Genomic DNA, 17,146 nt, shown 5'->3' on the forward strand with positions numbered 1-17,146 from the left:
TTTATGGACAGTATCACGGCCATGTTTTATGTAAACAAAGGGGGGTGAGAGTACTCATTCTCCAGGGCTGTCCAACCTAGCCCAGAACATCTGGCAGTGGGCACTGCATCACAACTTGTTCCTAGTGGCACATGTTCCAGGTGAACACGATTCTCTGGCAGATGTACTAAGCAGGAGTACAATGGTACCGTCAGAGCATGAATGGCAACTAAACACAGACGTGCTAAATGACGTCTTCTCAAACTGGGGGTTCCCAAAAATTGACAATTTTTTTTCGCAATCCTGGAAAACATGCAATGCCAAGATTACGCATCCAGGTTGCTCCAGAAAGGATCTAAGCGGAACGCACTTCTGATGAACTGATGAGGAAATGTGCATACGTACCCCCAGCCGAAACGCCCCCCCCAGACCCTCGTCACCTCTGTCCAACAAAATAGTCTACAAGCTACACAGGGAACAAGTAACACTGATCCTATTGGCTCCATTATGAGCCTGCAAGACCTGATTCTCGCACTTTCTACCCTGCACAGACAACCTGCTGACCCAGGATCAGGGAACAACACTACACCCATGCCCTCAGAAGCTGAATTTATCAATTTGGCTCTTGAGGTCATATAATTTGGTCTCCTTAACCTAGACCAAAGGTGCATGCAAATACTCAAGGAGGCAACGCAATGCTATTTTAACAAATAGAAACACTTTGTGTTATGGTGCAGAACACAGTTTCTCAATCCAACCGACTGTTCACTCACTAACGTGGTCAACTACCTGCTCTACCTACTTGACTCGGGATTCGTTTTTAACTCCCTCAAAATACACCTAGCAGCTCTCTCCGCATACACCACGTCTCAGAAAATAAACGTTGTGGTGGAAGGTGCCCATAGTTGAGGCTTTCATGGAGGGCGTCAAACAATTGTACCTTCCCATCTCTAATCCTACTTCCGGCTGGGACTTTAATGTCGTTTTCACAAGGCTCATGGGTGCCCCCTTCAAGCCTATGCACAAAGCCAGCCTTAAACACCTTACATACAAAACGTCCTTCCTAATAACTTACTTTGATCAGAAGGGTTACTGAACTACAAGCTCTGTCTGTACAAGACTCCTTCTTAGTTATACACAAGGACAAGGTGGTGTTACGCACTCATCCCCGATTCTCACCCATATTCATATAAAAATTCCTTATCAAAGTATAGAACTTCATGCGTTCTCAAAACCCAACAAACGGAAGTCTACATAAACTGGTTGTATGCAGAGCCGTCATGTTCTACTTTTAAAAAAACTGTCGATCAGAAGGACAGGATTCAAGTTCAAGGTTCTCACCTTCGGCATTGCCCCAGCTCTGAGGATGTTTACAAAGGTACTAGCAATAGCAGCGGCTCACCTGTGCATGCATTCCATCCCTGTGTACCCTTACCTCGATGACTGGCTCATAACTGGAGACTCGTACAGAACATGCCTGGGAAATACCCAGAAGACAGTAGACCTATTCAATCTTGCATTCTCTAACAACGAGAAGTAAAGTCTGGTCTCCAGCCAAGTCACAGGTCCTGGGGGACCAGATTCGGGCACAAGATGGGCTTGTCTTCCCCTCCAAGAGAGTTCAAAACATGCAATTCCAGATCCCTCATTATGTAGCCAGTCACCGGGTAGCAGTTCGCAAGGCCATGCGGCTGTTGGGGATGATGGCTTCCTGGATCTTCCTAGTTCCTCACGCTGGTTTGCGCATGCACCCAATTCAGGAGTGGTTTTGAGCCAATGGTGTCAGGCCAGTGGGACGATCTACTGGTTGTTCAGACAGCACTTGTTCAGTCTCTGCAGTGGTGGTCAATGGAAAACCTTCTGCAGGGGAAAACCTTCACCACCCCTGCAGTAGGGGCCACTCTCACCACAGATGCATCTGTCTGGGTGGGGGCCCACCATCTTCAACAGACAGCAGCGCATGGCATATGGTCCCCATCAGTAGCATCCAATCACATCAATCTGTTGGAACTGCTCGGAGTGTTCAAAGCACTGAAAGCCTTCCAGGCTCATCTTCAGGGGAAAACAGTTCTCGTTCTTACAGACAGCACCACAGCCCTGTACTACCTCAACAAACAGGGGGGCACTCATTCATTAGGGCTACACAAGCTATCCAAGAACAACTAAATGGGCACTTAAACACGGCATGTTCCTTCTATCGCAACATGTTCCAAGGGAACACAATCTTCTGGCAGACTTGCTCAGACAAGACTTTGACCTACCTGTAGAGCACGAGTGGCGCTTTCAAGAGCACATTCTATTCAACGTCTTTGCAGAGTGGGGTTTTCCAGATATCGACCTGCTTGCGCCTCTGGTGAACACCAAATGCCCAGATTATGCCTCCAAGTACCCTCAGAAGTGCTCCACAGGGAACGGTCTCTGGATAACATGATCCAGGGATTTTCCAAGCTTTTCCCCTCCCGATTCCCCTTCTCAATGGGATAAGGCACAAGCTGCAACAGGAACCAGTCACAATGATCCTGGTGGCACCCCTGTGGGACCAGCAGCCGTGGTTCTCCCGTCTCATGAGGATGTCGGTCTTCCCTCGACCCCCCTCAGAAAACTGCCATGCCCGTACAACATGCTATCGCAAGACCAACGGGGAACGCTGCACCTGTGCCCCTAAACACGCAGTTTGGCTCTTGAAGTCATAGAGTTTGGGCACCTCCTTTACTTTAGTTTATTTGTAATGTGCAGCCATGAACCCTTAGGTGTGAGGGCGCAGACAAAAGAAAACAAAAAAGAGAAGAAATACAGAAGAATACAGCTGCTAGGTGGAATGAATCCAGGAGGAAGAGGGCAGAGCCCCCCGACCGGATCAATAGAACAACAATGTATTCAGCTCTTTCCTAAATATTGCTAGAGAGGTATGGCCAAGCAATGCTGGTGGCAGCGAGTTCCATGTCTTGGGGGCGGCAATGAAGAAGGCTCCCATCTGTACCTTCTTCGTTCTGCATCTGGGAAAGAACAAAAAGTTCTACTTGCTGGACCCAAGATTTCTGCAATTAGGCTTCTCCCTAATATGTTCTTGCAGGTAGATAGGCATGATCCCCAATCTGCATTTAAAAGTAATAACCAGGAGTCTGAACGTGATGCATGCCTCAACTGGAAGCCAGTGTAGGGAACGTCTGGCCTCGGAGATGTGGGCATGGAGAGACAGCCCCAGGACAACTCTGACTGCTGTTTTGTACCACTTGGAGTCTATTTATGACTGCTTTACAGACTCCAACAAGAAGGCTACTAGAGTAATCCATGATCACCCCCATTATTGCTCTTGTGATTGAATTTGTGTTGGCTTGTGAGATGTGCGGTCTGAGGTGAGCCAATAGTTTGACATAGAAGATGGCTGCTGATACTGTACTCGCCACGTGAGGTTTTCTATTTAGCATCTGGTCATCAATTACACCAAGATTTTTACTTTAAGTTAGGGCGCAAAGGTCACCTCCCCGAATTTAAAGTTCTTGTAAGCAGGGTCCAGTTTTGCCAGGATAGCTGGCGTGTCCGCAATCATGAGCTCAGTTTTCCCTCTATTTAAGGCTGTTGTTACACATCATCCAGTTCTCTATGATGGTAAAGACTCTATTGAGTTCAAGTTCGTCTTGAAAGTGGGAGCCTGTAAGCGGGATAACACACTTGAGTGTTATCGGCTTGGTTGGAGAACAGGACCCTTCCTGTTCCAGGTGTGCAAAGAAGGGGGCCATGAAGATCTTATAAATGCAAGGGGAAGTGCTTGCTCCCTGCGGCACCCCGTACTGCACTGGAATAGGAGGGGCCATTGCCTCATCAATGCATACGCTACTTACCATATCTGCCAGAAAATATCTGATCAGTGCACTGCAGAACGAGAGATGTTAGCCACTTCTTCCATTCTGGCTGCAAGAATGGTGTGGTCCACCAGATCAAATGCTGCTGACTGGTCCAAAGAGATTAGAAGGGAGGTAAGGCCTTTGTCAATGCGGCTCAATAACCTAGATTTCAACTCCAGTAGGGATGTCTCAGTACCAAACCCATGTCTGAATCCGGATTGATAAGGGTTCAGAATGGGGAATTGATTCATGTGCTGCGAAATCTGAATATAGGCAATGCGATCAAGAATTTTTAGGAGAAAGGCTGTATTTGTTATAGGGCTGTAGTTTAATGGGTTCTCGTACCTGGCCTGGTTTTTTTCAGGATGGGGGTGATCCATGCCTGTTTCGAGTCGTCGGGTACTATGCCCGAGAGTAGAGAGGAATTGATAAATTACATATCGCGTCCAAAAGAACTGGTGGGCAGGTCTTGATGATAAGGAAAGAGCAGGGGTCACCCTTATATTTAGTTGCCTTAGGTTGCACAATCACCTTCCTCAGTTCATCCAGTGAGAAGGAACTGAAGTATAAAACAGGGATGGATGGGTTTCTAACAAAAGGTTTAGACACTGGTGCCAGTGTTTTCGACGAGGATGTATTTTTTTCATGGTAATGCCATCTCAATGTCAGTAAGTTTTTGGTGCATAGCATTTTGGATTTGCTGACCCCAATTAGAGTCTTTTATTAGCGTGGGAGGCCTGGGGCTGGGGAGAGGTCTCTTGCTCTTTCAAGATTTTCTAAAGCTCTTTCGCGTCCGATTTAGCATTAAGGATCCTCGAATTATGACAATTTCTTTTAACTTTCACTATCGTGAGTTTGTAGCCTACAGAGGCCCTTTTATAAGGAGCCAGAGCTGTGGAGTTTGGATTAGCTTTCCAGGAGTTAAATAGCTTGAGCGAGGAAGATTTCATATTTTGGAGCTCGGGGGAGAACTGAGGTTTTATTTTTTTATTTTTTTTACCCTTGGTCTGTTTTATTTAGCTTCAAGGGGGCCAGAGTGTTTGAGATACGATCCAGAGTGGCTGTAAGGTTAGCCCCGTTCTGCAGGGACAGACACATGATCCAATAAAGGTTCTATTTTTTCTAGGGTAAGCTGTTTCAAGTTCCGTGACAAAATGATGTGGCAGCTCTTATGCTTGTATTTAATTGGGAACATCAATGGAAAACTGCACTAGGCAGGATCTGACCAGGCACAAGGGGAGATCAGGATATCATGAATAATCACATTAGTGATTGAAAAACATTCCAATATATGACCCAGAAGATGGGTTGGAATATGGATTTTTTGTTCAAGTCCCAGGTCTGAAAGCGACTGTTAAAACTGAGCCGTTAGAGTGTTGTCAGGGTGGCCTAGCCAGTAATTAAAGTCACAGAGCAGGATAAAGCCTGTGTTTGGCTTTAGCATGGGTAGCAGATAGCTAGAGAGAGCGGAGATGAAATTTTCGGGCAGAAAGGGTGGCCGATAAATCAGCAAGAAGTTAACAGTGGCTTCCGCGTTCATGCCTACTTTGACATGCATGAATTCTATGCCCTCCATAATTTGTCCCTGAATTTCCCAAGCCGACAAATTATCTTTAAAAATCATAACGACCCCCCTCCCTGATCTGTCTTGTCTTAGCATGGTGTAGCCCACAGGGATAGAGAGATTGAGGGCAGGACCGGCGGAGCTAGAGCCCCAGGTTTCAGTCAGGGCCCAAATGTCGATTATTTTTATCTTCGATCTATTCCGCAACTTTGTGTGTGTGTTTCACCAGTGATCTGGTGTTGAGAAGCACGCAACGTAGAATGTCTACACAGACGAATGGGTGTGCGATAGGCTCCAGTGTAAGCGTTCCGCTCTAATAGTGGCAGGGGCTGGGAAGCCTCATACACAATGGGCGAATCGGCAGATGCTGCTGCTACGGGGTGAGACACATAAGGCATGGGAAGGAGGTCTTGATTAAAAGTGGGTAATCAATTCAACTCCCACAGACATCTACGGACATACTCTGGGAAAGCACGAAAACCCAACACCAGGCATTGCTATTCCAATAAGTGGAAATGCTTTTTTTATCTGCTGCAGATGTAAGAATGTCAATCCCATCGACTGCTACCCCAAAGATATCGTCCTTGATCTAACACACCTATTCAGCTCAGGAGTTGTTTTCAATTCCGTAAAGGTCCACCTGACCGCGCTCTCTGCATATATCACGTCCCAGAGCCAAGGTTTCATGGTGGAAGATTCCTGTCATTAAGGCTTTTATGGAAGGGGTTAAAAAACTTCACCCCACTATTTCCAACCCAACTCCCGGATGGGACTTGAATGTTTTTCTCACAAGATTTAATGGGACCTTAAGGCCTTCACCTATAAGACTGCATTCCTAGTGGCCATCACCTAGATAAGAGGGAGAGTGAACTGCAGGCCCTCTAAGTTCAGGACCCATTTGTAGCTATTCAGAAATACAAGATGCTTTTGCACACTCGCCTATGTTTTGCGCCTAAATTCATCGCGAAGTTCCATGTGAACCAATCAGTCTAACTTCCCACTTTTTTGATTGATTGTTCATTCATTATGCGCATATACACAAGTGTTTCAAAGCGCAACCATGCATGGGAGGGGAAGACCAGACAAACAAGCTTACTAGGCATGGTACATTCAGACTTTCTTTCAAAACCCCACTAACTTGGCAGAAAAACCTCCTTACACTAGATGTGAGGAGAGCTGTAATATACTACCTTAAAATGACTAAGCAACCAAGAAAGAAACAACTATTCCGTCTCTGTGGCAGCTGGAAGAGGAGACCTTGTCTCTAAATCAGCCATTTCCAAATGGATTGTAAATTGCATCACACGGTTATTCTGCTAAGAGATCTACCCTTTACACGTAGAGCTCACTCTACTCTGGGCACAGGGGCTAGCTACCATGGCATTCATTGCAGATGTTCCTCTAGATTCCATTTGCAAAGCAGCAGCCTGGAGTTCTGTTCATACTTTCACCCAACACTACTGCTTGGACTTGCACTCCAAGTCTGATTCTCAGGTGGGACAATCCATACTAAGACATCTCTTTGCTACTGTTCCTTCACACATCCCACCACCATCTCCTGGTACTGCTCACTAGTCTATGCACAGCATGTGATCGATGCAGATTCACAAACATCAGAAGACATTCATTACTCACTGTAATCGTATTTCAGATGGTTGTATCTGCTTAGATTCACATGCGCCCACCCTTGCTCCCCTCTTGGAGTAGAAGGAACATGGACATTTTACACCTACTTTCTAATGTACTCACTCACGGTAAGGCTCCATCATGGCAGAACAAAAACAAACAGTGGGATTGAAGCGTGAAGGATTTTTCATACACTGCACTTCACGGATAGCGTTAGTCACACCCATGTCGACGTTCCGTTTTGATCTTAAAAAAAAAAGATGCAATACTGTGCGAATATCACTAGATTTCGGACTATTCGCACAGCCTTAATCTAGGCAGATACAACCATCAGAAATGTGATCACGGTGAGTAAAATATGTAATTTTTGTAATTACCCATCTAGGCAGAGTCATCATGTATTTCACTGTGGACTCATTGTGGACTGCTGACCCAACTCACATCTGAGACTAAGCCTTGGCCACTATCCACGCTGGCCTTGAATGGGTTTGGCTAACCTCTCATAGTTCCCCTGTTCACTATAACTATGGTGGCCTACTGAAATCTGTCCACCAGGTCAGATTTTAGAAATCCATCTCAACAACAAACCGGAGTGGGAGAGAAGGTGGTTGAGGTACATGTGGTGGTGTAAACCACATAGAACCCTTTATAACATCAGTGAATCTTCCTAGTGACTGGTCTCATTAAGGAAGTTAACATGCGGAAGCTGCAATAGTTTCTCATGCACTTTTGAGGATGTAACTTTTGTATGTGGGCATTTTACCTTTCAGCTGCTAGTACAACCATAAACTTTGCCCAGAAGACGTATACACGTACCTACTATATTAATGGCAGTGATTAATTTACATACTCTCTCTGCCCGAATTCAACTTGAATGTAAACTCAACCCCACTTTTATAAATGTAGAAAGTCTTATGTGGAGCACACTTGTTTTCAGAAAACCACCTTCACAGTGTTACATAACTGAAAAACTCGGGAGAGTACATTTTACCAGATATTCTGTTCACACAATGCATGTGGACTTCTGTGTGGAAAAAGGGTTGATAAAACAGAAAAAGCTGAATGTATGGGGCCACTCACCAGCGGGATGGTGTAGGACTTTTATCCTCATAGCGGTGCAATGTAAGGTCATAAATCCTAACGTGTACCTCTGGTTTGAAGCCCATGCACCTCTTCTCTGATTGTTTTCCTGATGAATCTTAATCCGGTCTCAGTGAGGAGGTGTCTCCCTGCCTCCCCCCTCTTGAGAGACAGTTAGGCTAAGGGTTAGGATATCCCACCAAAGGTGCCCTATTCCATGTGTTAGGTCATAAATGAACCCACGCCCTCTGCATCCTGACAAGCTGCTCCAATACCTGGCTTTAGCATTTGACTTGTTTGATCCCAGCACCTTCCCCATTGGTTCTTCCACAGACCCCTTTCCTGCAAAGCTTTGTTGCCAGTGGAACATTTGCTGCAGTCCCGGGAGCTGGTTGACCTCTAACCTTGCGAAGTAATAGAAAGGCTGGCAGCTACTGGCTGCAAACATCAGGAGTTCTGACTGCATGATTCTCTTGCATTCAAATCCTTCAGGAGAGTCATTGGAGTGTCAGACGGAATATCCATAGGATTGTATTCTAGCCCCAACGTTACCTCTCTAACCTTAGCAAGCTTGCGCTATCTTCCAAGTCTCTGTAGATCACCAAAGACATCTGTTGTCAGGCAGATAAGGCCTTTGAAGTCATTTGCTTAAATATCATCTTGATTAAAAGTGTGTTCATGAAGATCCCTGTAAAAAAAAAAAAAAGCGCATGCACTGATATCTTAAAGCAGTGTATGTAAATATACCTCAGTTTGTTTGATCTTTGATTTTACTGAAGTGCATTTGTGAGCTCCTAGTGCTTGAACAGTGGATAACAAATGAATGTGGTAGAAAACCTTATTTATTTTTATTTTGTCAACAGTTATGCCAGGAGAGACAGCCCAACATATGATCCCTATAAACGGTAAGCCCTACAGTTGCAAGAAATCAGTAAATTATCTTGTATTTCTCTTTTGGAAAGATGCTCTTTTCTGATGAGTACAGTGATAGATGTCTAGGATTCTCCTTGCAGGGATTGGCTTATTTGCATTGTGCTCATTTATACTGTTATATGTGAATGTTCCTTAAATCCATTTGGTTAGGTTTTTATTTAGCATGCTCAACCAGTGCCTTTTCATGCGCTATTTGTTAAAAAAAAGTGTTAAAAAATAATTTAGAAGAGTAAGGAAAGAATTGGAAAAAAAGAGAAAAATGTAGAAAGGTGGCTTTGTGGAGGGGGGTGGCTTTGTTCCACAAAATCAAACAGAAGGAAGACCTGTCCACTATGAGATTCAACACAATATTAGTTAAACATTTTCTGTTAAATGTTTTTTCAGTGCTTTAGAGAAGGCTATCTCACCTTCTCTATGGACATTCAATGCATCATTGTTTAACAAAAATCACATAAACAAAACCCACATCTTTTCTATCCGTTGTTTTCTACAAAAACATTGTTTTATTCCATCCACTTATTCTTTCTTCCATTGAAACAAAACCTCAATGCATTTTGGATCTTCCTCGGGCAGAGACATTCAATGTTGGGATATACTACCAAAGTATGAACAATTAAAAGAAATAGACGAATATATATTAGTCATGTTGTTTTTAGCTCTGTTGCTAGATTTACCTCCTGCAGAGTACCTCTTCACTGTGAAAATTCCACTGATCTTCCAATTTATTGGTGCAATTTATCCTTTCAATGGGGCTTACGTGTGTATAAAAAAAGAACTACTATTCTAGTCATAGAAAACTGAGTATGATACAAGATGTCGCATCTCTGCTAACTGTCACTAGCTGAACTCACTTAATGCATTTGGATTGTCCTCCCGGTTGCAGTTGCTTTGCTAAGAGTCTGACTTCGCCATGCTCTTTGTAAGATCTTTATAAGATCATGTTTCCAGTTGGTGATCGATTCTCTAAATCAAAGTAACATTAGTGTAAACTGCATGGTAATTCTCACGCGGAACCTGCCTCACTCGCAGAAAGAATAGGTCTTTCCTCTTGTCTCCAAAAGTTCACTCAACAAGAAGTAAGCGGTCTGATTTGGATTTCATTGCATACGCCCCATCAGACACAATTTGGAAAGCAGCCTCATGGAACTCAGTATACATGTTCATGTTAGACAAGATTGTATGCAGTATCCTGTGGGAGACAGCACCAGCCTTGTCCTCCTGGCAATAGTTAACCCAACCTTTGGTACAAGCATGTACTAGATAAGTTGGTAGAGTTTCACAGTGACAAGTATCCAAATAAAACTTATACTCCAGGTTTCTTGATTAAACAATTATTTATTTAACAGTTTGAATACGCCTTCATTAGACAGGAGCAAATATGTAACACTTAAAATATACTCCATAAATACACACTCTCAGTAAATACCCATTTGGGATGGCACACAGACACTACCTACACCCTGAGGTGACTTAAATAACTAGGACACTGTGGACATCGATATATCACTGGTACATTTAGAGCAATACTGAGTTTGGTGTTAAGAAGGAAAAGGTTAGAAGGAGAAAAGATTGGTTAACAAGTTTCTCAAACAGGTAAGTACTTTTGAACCCCCCATTGCAATGCAGATTAACCCTTTCCCAGCTACACAAGTTAAGAATGTGTGGCTTTTTGGAGGGACAGATCAAAACACAAAGTCAGAGGTTCGAAGAGTCTATTAGGAAGCCAGGACAGCCAATGTCAATTGAGCAAAATCTAGGGGAGCTGAAGTTCTTCTTGAAGGTATGTTAGAGAGTTTTTGTTGCAAAAGAAATCACTGTTGGGCCACAAGCTGGGAGGTTTGTGATCAACAAAGCTGCAAGTAACTCTGCAAAAGGTAAAGGCAAGTCATAACTGAGAGCTAGCAAGTTACACATCAAGAGGTAAGTACCCCTTAGTTTACAGTACCTTAGGTCTGAAGAAATTGGTTCAGCTGGCTTCTCTTCCTGTTGTAGTATGGCAGATCCTGTTGTTCCTGGGCCTCAGTCGTGGGGACAAGAGGGAGGACGTCTGGGGACTCCTGCACTACGGTTTGAAGGTCGACGGCAGCAATGGGCAAACTTCGGATCAGTACCACTTTGTGGTTTCAGCTTCTCGCGAATAGCACCACTGTGGTTCTCTGACGCTTAGTGGACTTTTCTTGCTTCTGGGGTCCAGCACTCTCTTGAGGTGGCTCAGGCTTGGTTAGTCCTGCTTCATGGGAGTCCGGAGGATCTTTCTGGAGCTCGGGTCTGACTTAAAAACGATGCACTCAATTCTGGTGTTCCTCTCCCTGGCAATCGGTTCCTGCAGCAGCAATGAAAGTACAGCCAGCTCTGAAAGGTTTTCCCGATGAGTTTGTCTTGGGGTCGATTGGTCCCACCAACCCAAGGGGAGAAGTCGTCCTTTGTAGGGCTTCTCTAGTTGAGGCGAATTCGGAGCTGCAGCACAGCAGCAGGGCTTCACCGGGCAAACCAACGGTCCAGGAGTTGCAGCAGGCATATCTTCCAAGTTCTTCTTCGGATTCCTTCGTCCAGTGGTCGACTCTGCCTTCCAAGCCAAAAAGCCTTGCCTTTTATACAGGTTTCTCCCATTCATTTGCAGCCTAGCTATCAATCACGCAGCAGGGTGGCTGTCCTCCAAAGGACAGCCAGCCAGCCGGCCAATCACCTTTTGGGTGCATTCCTGTAACCAAGGAGACTAAGCACGGAGTTTTGGGAACCTCCCTTGCTTCCTGCCCTGCCAGACACGCTGGAGCCAGAGGTGTGCTTCACCAGTGAATCCCGCCAAAGACAAAACAAACAAAGGGACTTAACATGGTTTGGCACGCAGAGTAAATCTCAAGGACCCTTACAACAAGACCGGGGCCGTTTTGACAAAATGGGCACCCATGGGTGCAATACTGCAGCTGCGAATGCAACACGCGGTATAAACACACAATGGTAGTAAAAAGTAAATCACTTCTATAGGGCACTCCTGGGAAGGGGCCACTTGCCCCTGCCTGGCTCCAAGGCAAAGTGGGATGCTGTGTTAGGTTGGGTCGACAATCGAGAGGGTTGGGAGGCCATACTCAGGGCGGTGTGGAAAGTCCTCCATAGCAATGCAATATAAAATGCATAACTGCAGACTCCTTGTCCAGTGGCACCTCACGCCCCAGCGCCTGGCTAAAATGTTCCCCAACGCCTCTCCACACTTTTGGAAAGGCTGTTCTCGAATATCCACGTACTGGCACCAGTGGTGGAGCTGCCCCATATGCAAACGTTCTGGAAAGAAGTCTGATAGAGGGTATACATAGGCCTCTGATAGAGGGCATACATAGGCCTCTTACCCCTCTCATAGTTCTGTTTGGGGTGGAACACATGACAACCATTATAGGGTCCTCCCCCACATGGCAAGCAATCTGCTCCTTGCAGCACGTGTGTGCCTTACAATCAAATGGAAAGCAAGTTCTTGGAATTCTTCAGGGAAGCCAGCCCAGCACATTGAATCACCCCCCCCCCCCCCCCCCCCGTGCAGCATCCTGTGTACCCTGATGCCACTGGACCAGCTCCTTACTCGGCCATCGCCACTGTATGACAGCAATTGTTGCACCCCCGAGACTCATAGACATTAGACCCTGGGGTGGGGTGAGGGGATCCACACGGTTGGGGGAAGGGCGGGCCTGTTCTCTACTTTCCTGCTTCTTATCTTTTCTCGCCTTTCCCTTTGTCTTCCCTGTCATTCTCGGTTTCGTTTGAAAATCATTGAAAATGTAACTTGTAGATCTATTTCACATTGTTGATCTGCACCGTTGTGCAGTAAGTTTATGAATGTCTGGTATGATCTCAATAAAAACAATTAAAACTTTTTTTTTTTTTAAATAAAGTAAACCACTGCCACCAGCCATTAATTGTAGAAAGGGTAACATAAATAAAATGTACATGAGAAACTAGACAAATGGGATACTAAGTAACCCCTCCAGCACCCTATTGTAAGATAGGGTCCATTTCAGTGCACTGCTCTTGGAAACAGTTTTAGTTTATCCAAGAGAAGGTATTTAAACCTTTTGGGAAATCGAAGACTTCCCTGTGCCACTGCACTGAAGGTGCTGTGTGTCTCAATGTAAAAAGATGCCTATGGAGTTTGTCAGACTCCAAAACCAAAAGAAAGTGTTCCAATCAAAGAAAAATACATGAGAGAGTGGGAAAAAGGTATCTCTCTAGGATAAAAATGAAAAATAAAGTACAGCAAAAGTGCTGGGGGTCTCTACGTAGAAGTGGATTAGCACATTTCTGAGCATTCTCCCTAACACTTGACACAACAGATATTGTGTAGTCACACAAACAAGATCAGATTCGCAAGTGGAGCAGGCATTTATTTTCAACTGTTCCTTCAGGTCATCCACCTCCTTTTGGGGACTCTTCATTAGTCTGTGCAAAGCATGTGTGTCTAAACAGATTCACAAATCTAGAAGTCTCAGGATGCAGGCATTACTTAACTGGTAATAGTCTTTCTATTTGGAGTCACATTGGCCCACCCCTTCCTACCTAGACGTGAGCTGAAGCTAACACACTTGTATACTTCGATCACACTCTTCATTTCGCGTCCTAAAAAGAAACACGTTTGTTGACTCGTGGAGGATCCATTGGTACCTGTACAAGTAGGGTAGGGATAGTGTGACAAGAACACTCGTGTTCACGCCCTTTTACTTTGGAAGTGAATAACTGGTACTACTACAGACCTGCCACGAGAGGATTGCCTATGCAAAGCATGTTACTTTCTATCATATATATATATATATATATATATATATATATATATATATATATATATATATATATATATATATATATATATATAGTAGCCGCCATGTTAGTTATGGTTAAGTTGCTAAACCCATGGGAAGAGCTCTTTTTGGGCAGCTTATAACTTCGCCCACCCTCCCCCTGGACGAATCCTCACCCACCAAACTTTGCAAAAAAAAGTATATGGCCCACTCTGAATTGTTTTGCAAAGTTTGGTGAGGTTTGGTCCAGGGGGGGCAAAGTTATTAGGGAGAGGTCCCAAAATGTATTTTTTTCCCATAGACCTAATGGGAAAAAACTTTGCTCACGCCTACAGCCCAATCAGATGGACGGATTTTCACCAAATTTTCGGCAGGAGCTGCGGCTTTGTCCCAAAAGTGTGCTTTTGTTAATTTGGTGTAAATCCGTCCAGTCGTTTTTTTTTTTTTTTAAACGACCAAAACGTAAGGCAAAAAAATGTGATCTCTATGTCCGCTCCGCGGACACACTTCACTGTTCGCTCCACGGAAAGGACACCGATTGGCCAATAGACTTGCGTCCGCGGATACACAACGTGTTCGCTGATTGGTTGGTGTGAAGCGTGAGGTGTGTCAGATTTTTGGAAAAGCCCGCCATCTTGGATTCACGGACATCGGCCGGTGTCCGCGGACATCGCGGTAAAAACATATTAAAAAACACAACATTGCACTTGTCAAACTTATCAAATAATCTCTGGGGAGGTGAGGGGTGATGAGGATGGGATGGAATATGGCTGCAAGAAGCAAAAAGACAAACTTGTGTTTTTTTTTTGCCGCGAAAGTCCGCGAACAGTTCGGATGTTCGCGAACAGTCCTGTGAAAGTTCGCGGACACCTTTGCATTACTGGATGGCTTATAACTTTGGCACCACTTAATGGAACTGCATGTAATTTTGCAATTATATTCCTGACCTGATCCCAAATGAGTTTGCAAAGTTTGGTGGGATTCTGAAGCGGGGGCAAAATTAGAGGGGGGTCCCAATAATGTAAAGGCTTATAAATGAGGTGCCATCTGACGAATATACAGTTAATTTGGCAGACTGATAATACATATAGATATACATGTTTTTGCGAAGTTTGGTGGGATTTTGTCAAGAGGGGGCAAAATTAGAGGCGTGGTCCCAAAATATTGTAAAGGCTTATAAATGTGACATTTGACAAATCTACACAAAGGTTTGCAAAAAGATTATAGATCTAGATATAAATGTTTTCATAAAGTCTGAATGGATTTTGTCAAGTGGGGGCTAGGTTATATGACGATTGTATGTGCATCATTTGACACTTTTGAAAAAATAAAACATGGGTGGATTTCCAGCAAACTTGTGTAAGGAGTATTGAGAAGGACCTGAAAGCATGGTTTTGCAAATGTGCCAGTGTTTTATTTTTTGACAAGTGTCATAATGTAGGTACAGAAAATAGTTATATACCTTTGGTGACTGAGGTGTGGCCATGTGCAGTGGCCAGATTGTCAGGGTCATGGAATAAGGTCATGATCCGGACAATCTGGCTACTGGCCATGACAAAACATGGGGTTAAAGTGGACATGTCCACCTGGGACTGGCTTTGTGGTAAAGTTATTCGAAATTGGGATAGATTTGAAAAGGAAGAAAAATGTGCTCGTGGTAATATGGTCAGAGTTCTCTTTTTGCCTTCTGCAGGCTGCCATGGAAAGCGAAGAGGGGCCCTGTATGGAACCCCGCCTTCCCTTTCCATGGTGGGAATCTTGGAAAAGGATTTTCCTTCCTACACCGGGACACCTCCCTTTTTTTTAGCACCCTGGGTTTCCCGCTTTGGGAATCGAGGGTGCTAATGGCCTTCATCCCCCATTACAGGGGCTGGAATGGGGGGGGATAATGGTCCAGAGAACTCGTTATCCACTCTCGCTTCGCTTGGGCTGATAACTTGAGTGGCCACGCCGGTATCCACCGTTCCATCCCTGGAACGGAGGATAAACACCACAATATTGCCACTAGCATAACAAAAAATGCAAATGGCAATGTTGGAAAATCTTATTGAGTCTATGTACTTTACTGAGAAATATAAAGTAGAAGGAGTCTGTGTTTTTTTTTTTTTTTAGTTCTATTTTTTAACTGTGAAAGGTGGTTCCTAAAGGAAAGTTTCTTTTATTGTTTTTGGATGAATTTTTGTTTTTTTTTTTTTTGGGCAGGAGAGCTTAGAATGAAAGGTGGGGAGGGAAATGAGGGAAGAGGCACCAAACACGAACATGGAGGGGCAGGTGGACAGGGTAAAATGTTGTGCGTGTGTTATTTCTAAGGTGCACTGTCTGAAAGGTCCGCAGTGAAGTCAGATGTTTGTAGATGTCTGTCAGGGCTGGCTGGAGTAGTAATCAGAAAGAGTTTGTACATAAAATTAACATTATGGTTGACCCTGACAACGTCATGGTTAAGTTGCACAAATAAAAACCTATGAAATTTAGTGAAAAAAAGTTTGTTAAATGGACGTTATGGTTACAAGTAAAACCGAAAAACCCCTGAAATTCGCCAGTTATGGTAAGCTAAGCAACCATAACTCGCGCCACCACCGTGCACTGCTAAGAATAACACCCATGACATCAAAGATGACATCACAAATATGATTGACATCACTGACATCACAGGCCTAGCCCCTTCTTTTTTTGTTCACTGACATATCTAGGCCAGGTGAGTTTATTCACTGACAGTCAAAAACTTAAAATTCAAAAGGTATTACATATGTAGACGTTGCTATTCTCACATGTTCTTACAGCACTTTCCTTAGAATGTAATAGCCTCTTATGATGCACGTACATGGGGGAAGAAGCAGGCTTGAAACACAGCAATAATTTCTATGCATAAAAATAATCCTGTTGGTTATACACAGTGGCTCATTATACTGCCTCTTGTTTACTTACTTTACTCTTCCTGTATAAGCCCCATATTTGTATACCTTGTGGTCTCTTAATGTTTTGTGTGTAGTAGTACAAGTATGTAGTAAGTAATGCATTATTACCTACTTAGTATATGTTTCACAGTATGCAAAAGTGTGATACAAAAACATTCACAGTTTTACTATCCAACATGGGAAAATTAGAAATATTACATCTCTATTGTGTATGCTGCAGCCAATGGCTCCTGTTCTAGAAACAACACTGCAATGGAATGTTTGGAGCAATACATTGCATAATCAAGTATGTAGTATCTACCATCTACAACACCATTGAAAACTGGATGATCTCACATTGGATGTGCCTCAACAGCTCCAAAACGGAACTCATGACCTTTGGCACCGCAAAAGCATTAAACAATCTTGACTCGGACTACTACT

At 44.0% G+C, this 17,146-nt stretch overlaps 1 protein-coding gene across 4 annotated transcripts in view; it reads left to right on the forward strand.

Annotated features, from left to right (window-relative positions):
- CLASRP (CLK4 associating serine/arginine rich protein) overlaps positions 1-17,146 on the forward strand; it is a 1,024,175-nt gene that overhangs the window by 464,337 nt on the left and 542,692 nt on the right. For all 4 annotated transcript variants that reach the window (XR_011302052.1, XM_069644604.1, XM_069644606.1 and 1 more), the window contains one exon: positions 8,958-8,999. Coding sequence is in view for 3 of the 4 variants with exons in the window: in XM_069644604.1 (XP_069500705.1) it covers positions 8,958-8,999 (42 nt within the window). In the remaining variant the exon portion in view is untranslated. The remainder of the gene's footprint in view (positions 1-8,957; positions 9,000-17,146) is intronic.

The sequence above is a fragment of the Ambystoma mexicanum genome, chromosome 2p (genome assembly GCF_040938575.1).
Source record: "Ambystoma mexicanum isolate Mex_15411 chromosome 2p, UKY_AmexF1_1, whole genome shotgun sequence".
Classification (NCBI taxonomy): Eukaryota; Metazoa; Chordata; class Amphibia; order Caudata; family Ambystomatidae; genus Ambystoma; species Ambystoma mexicanum.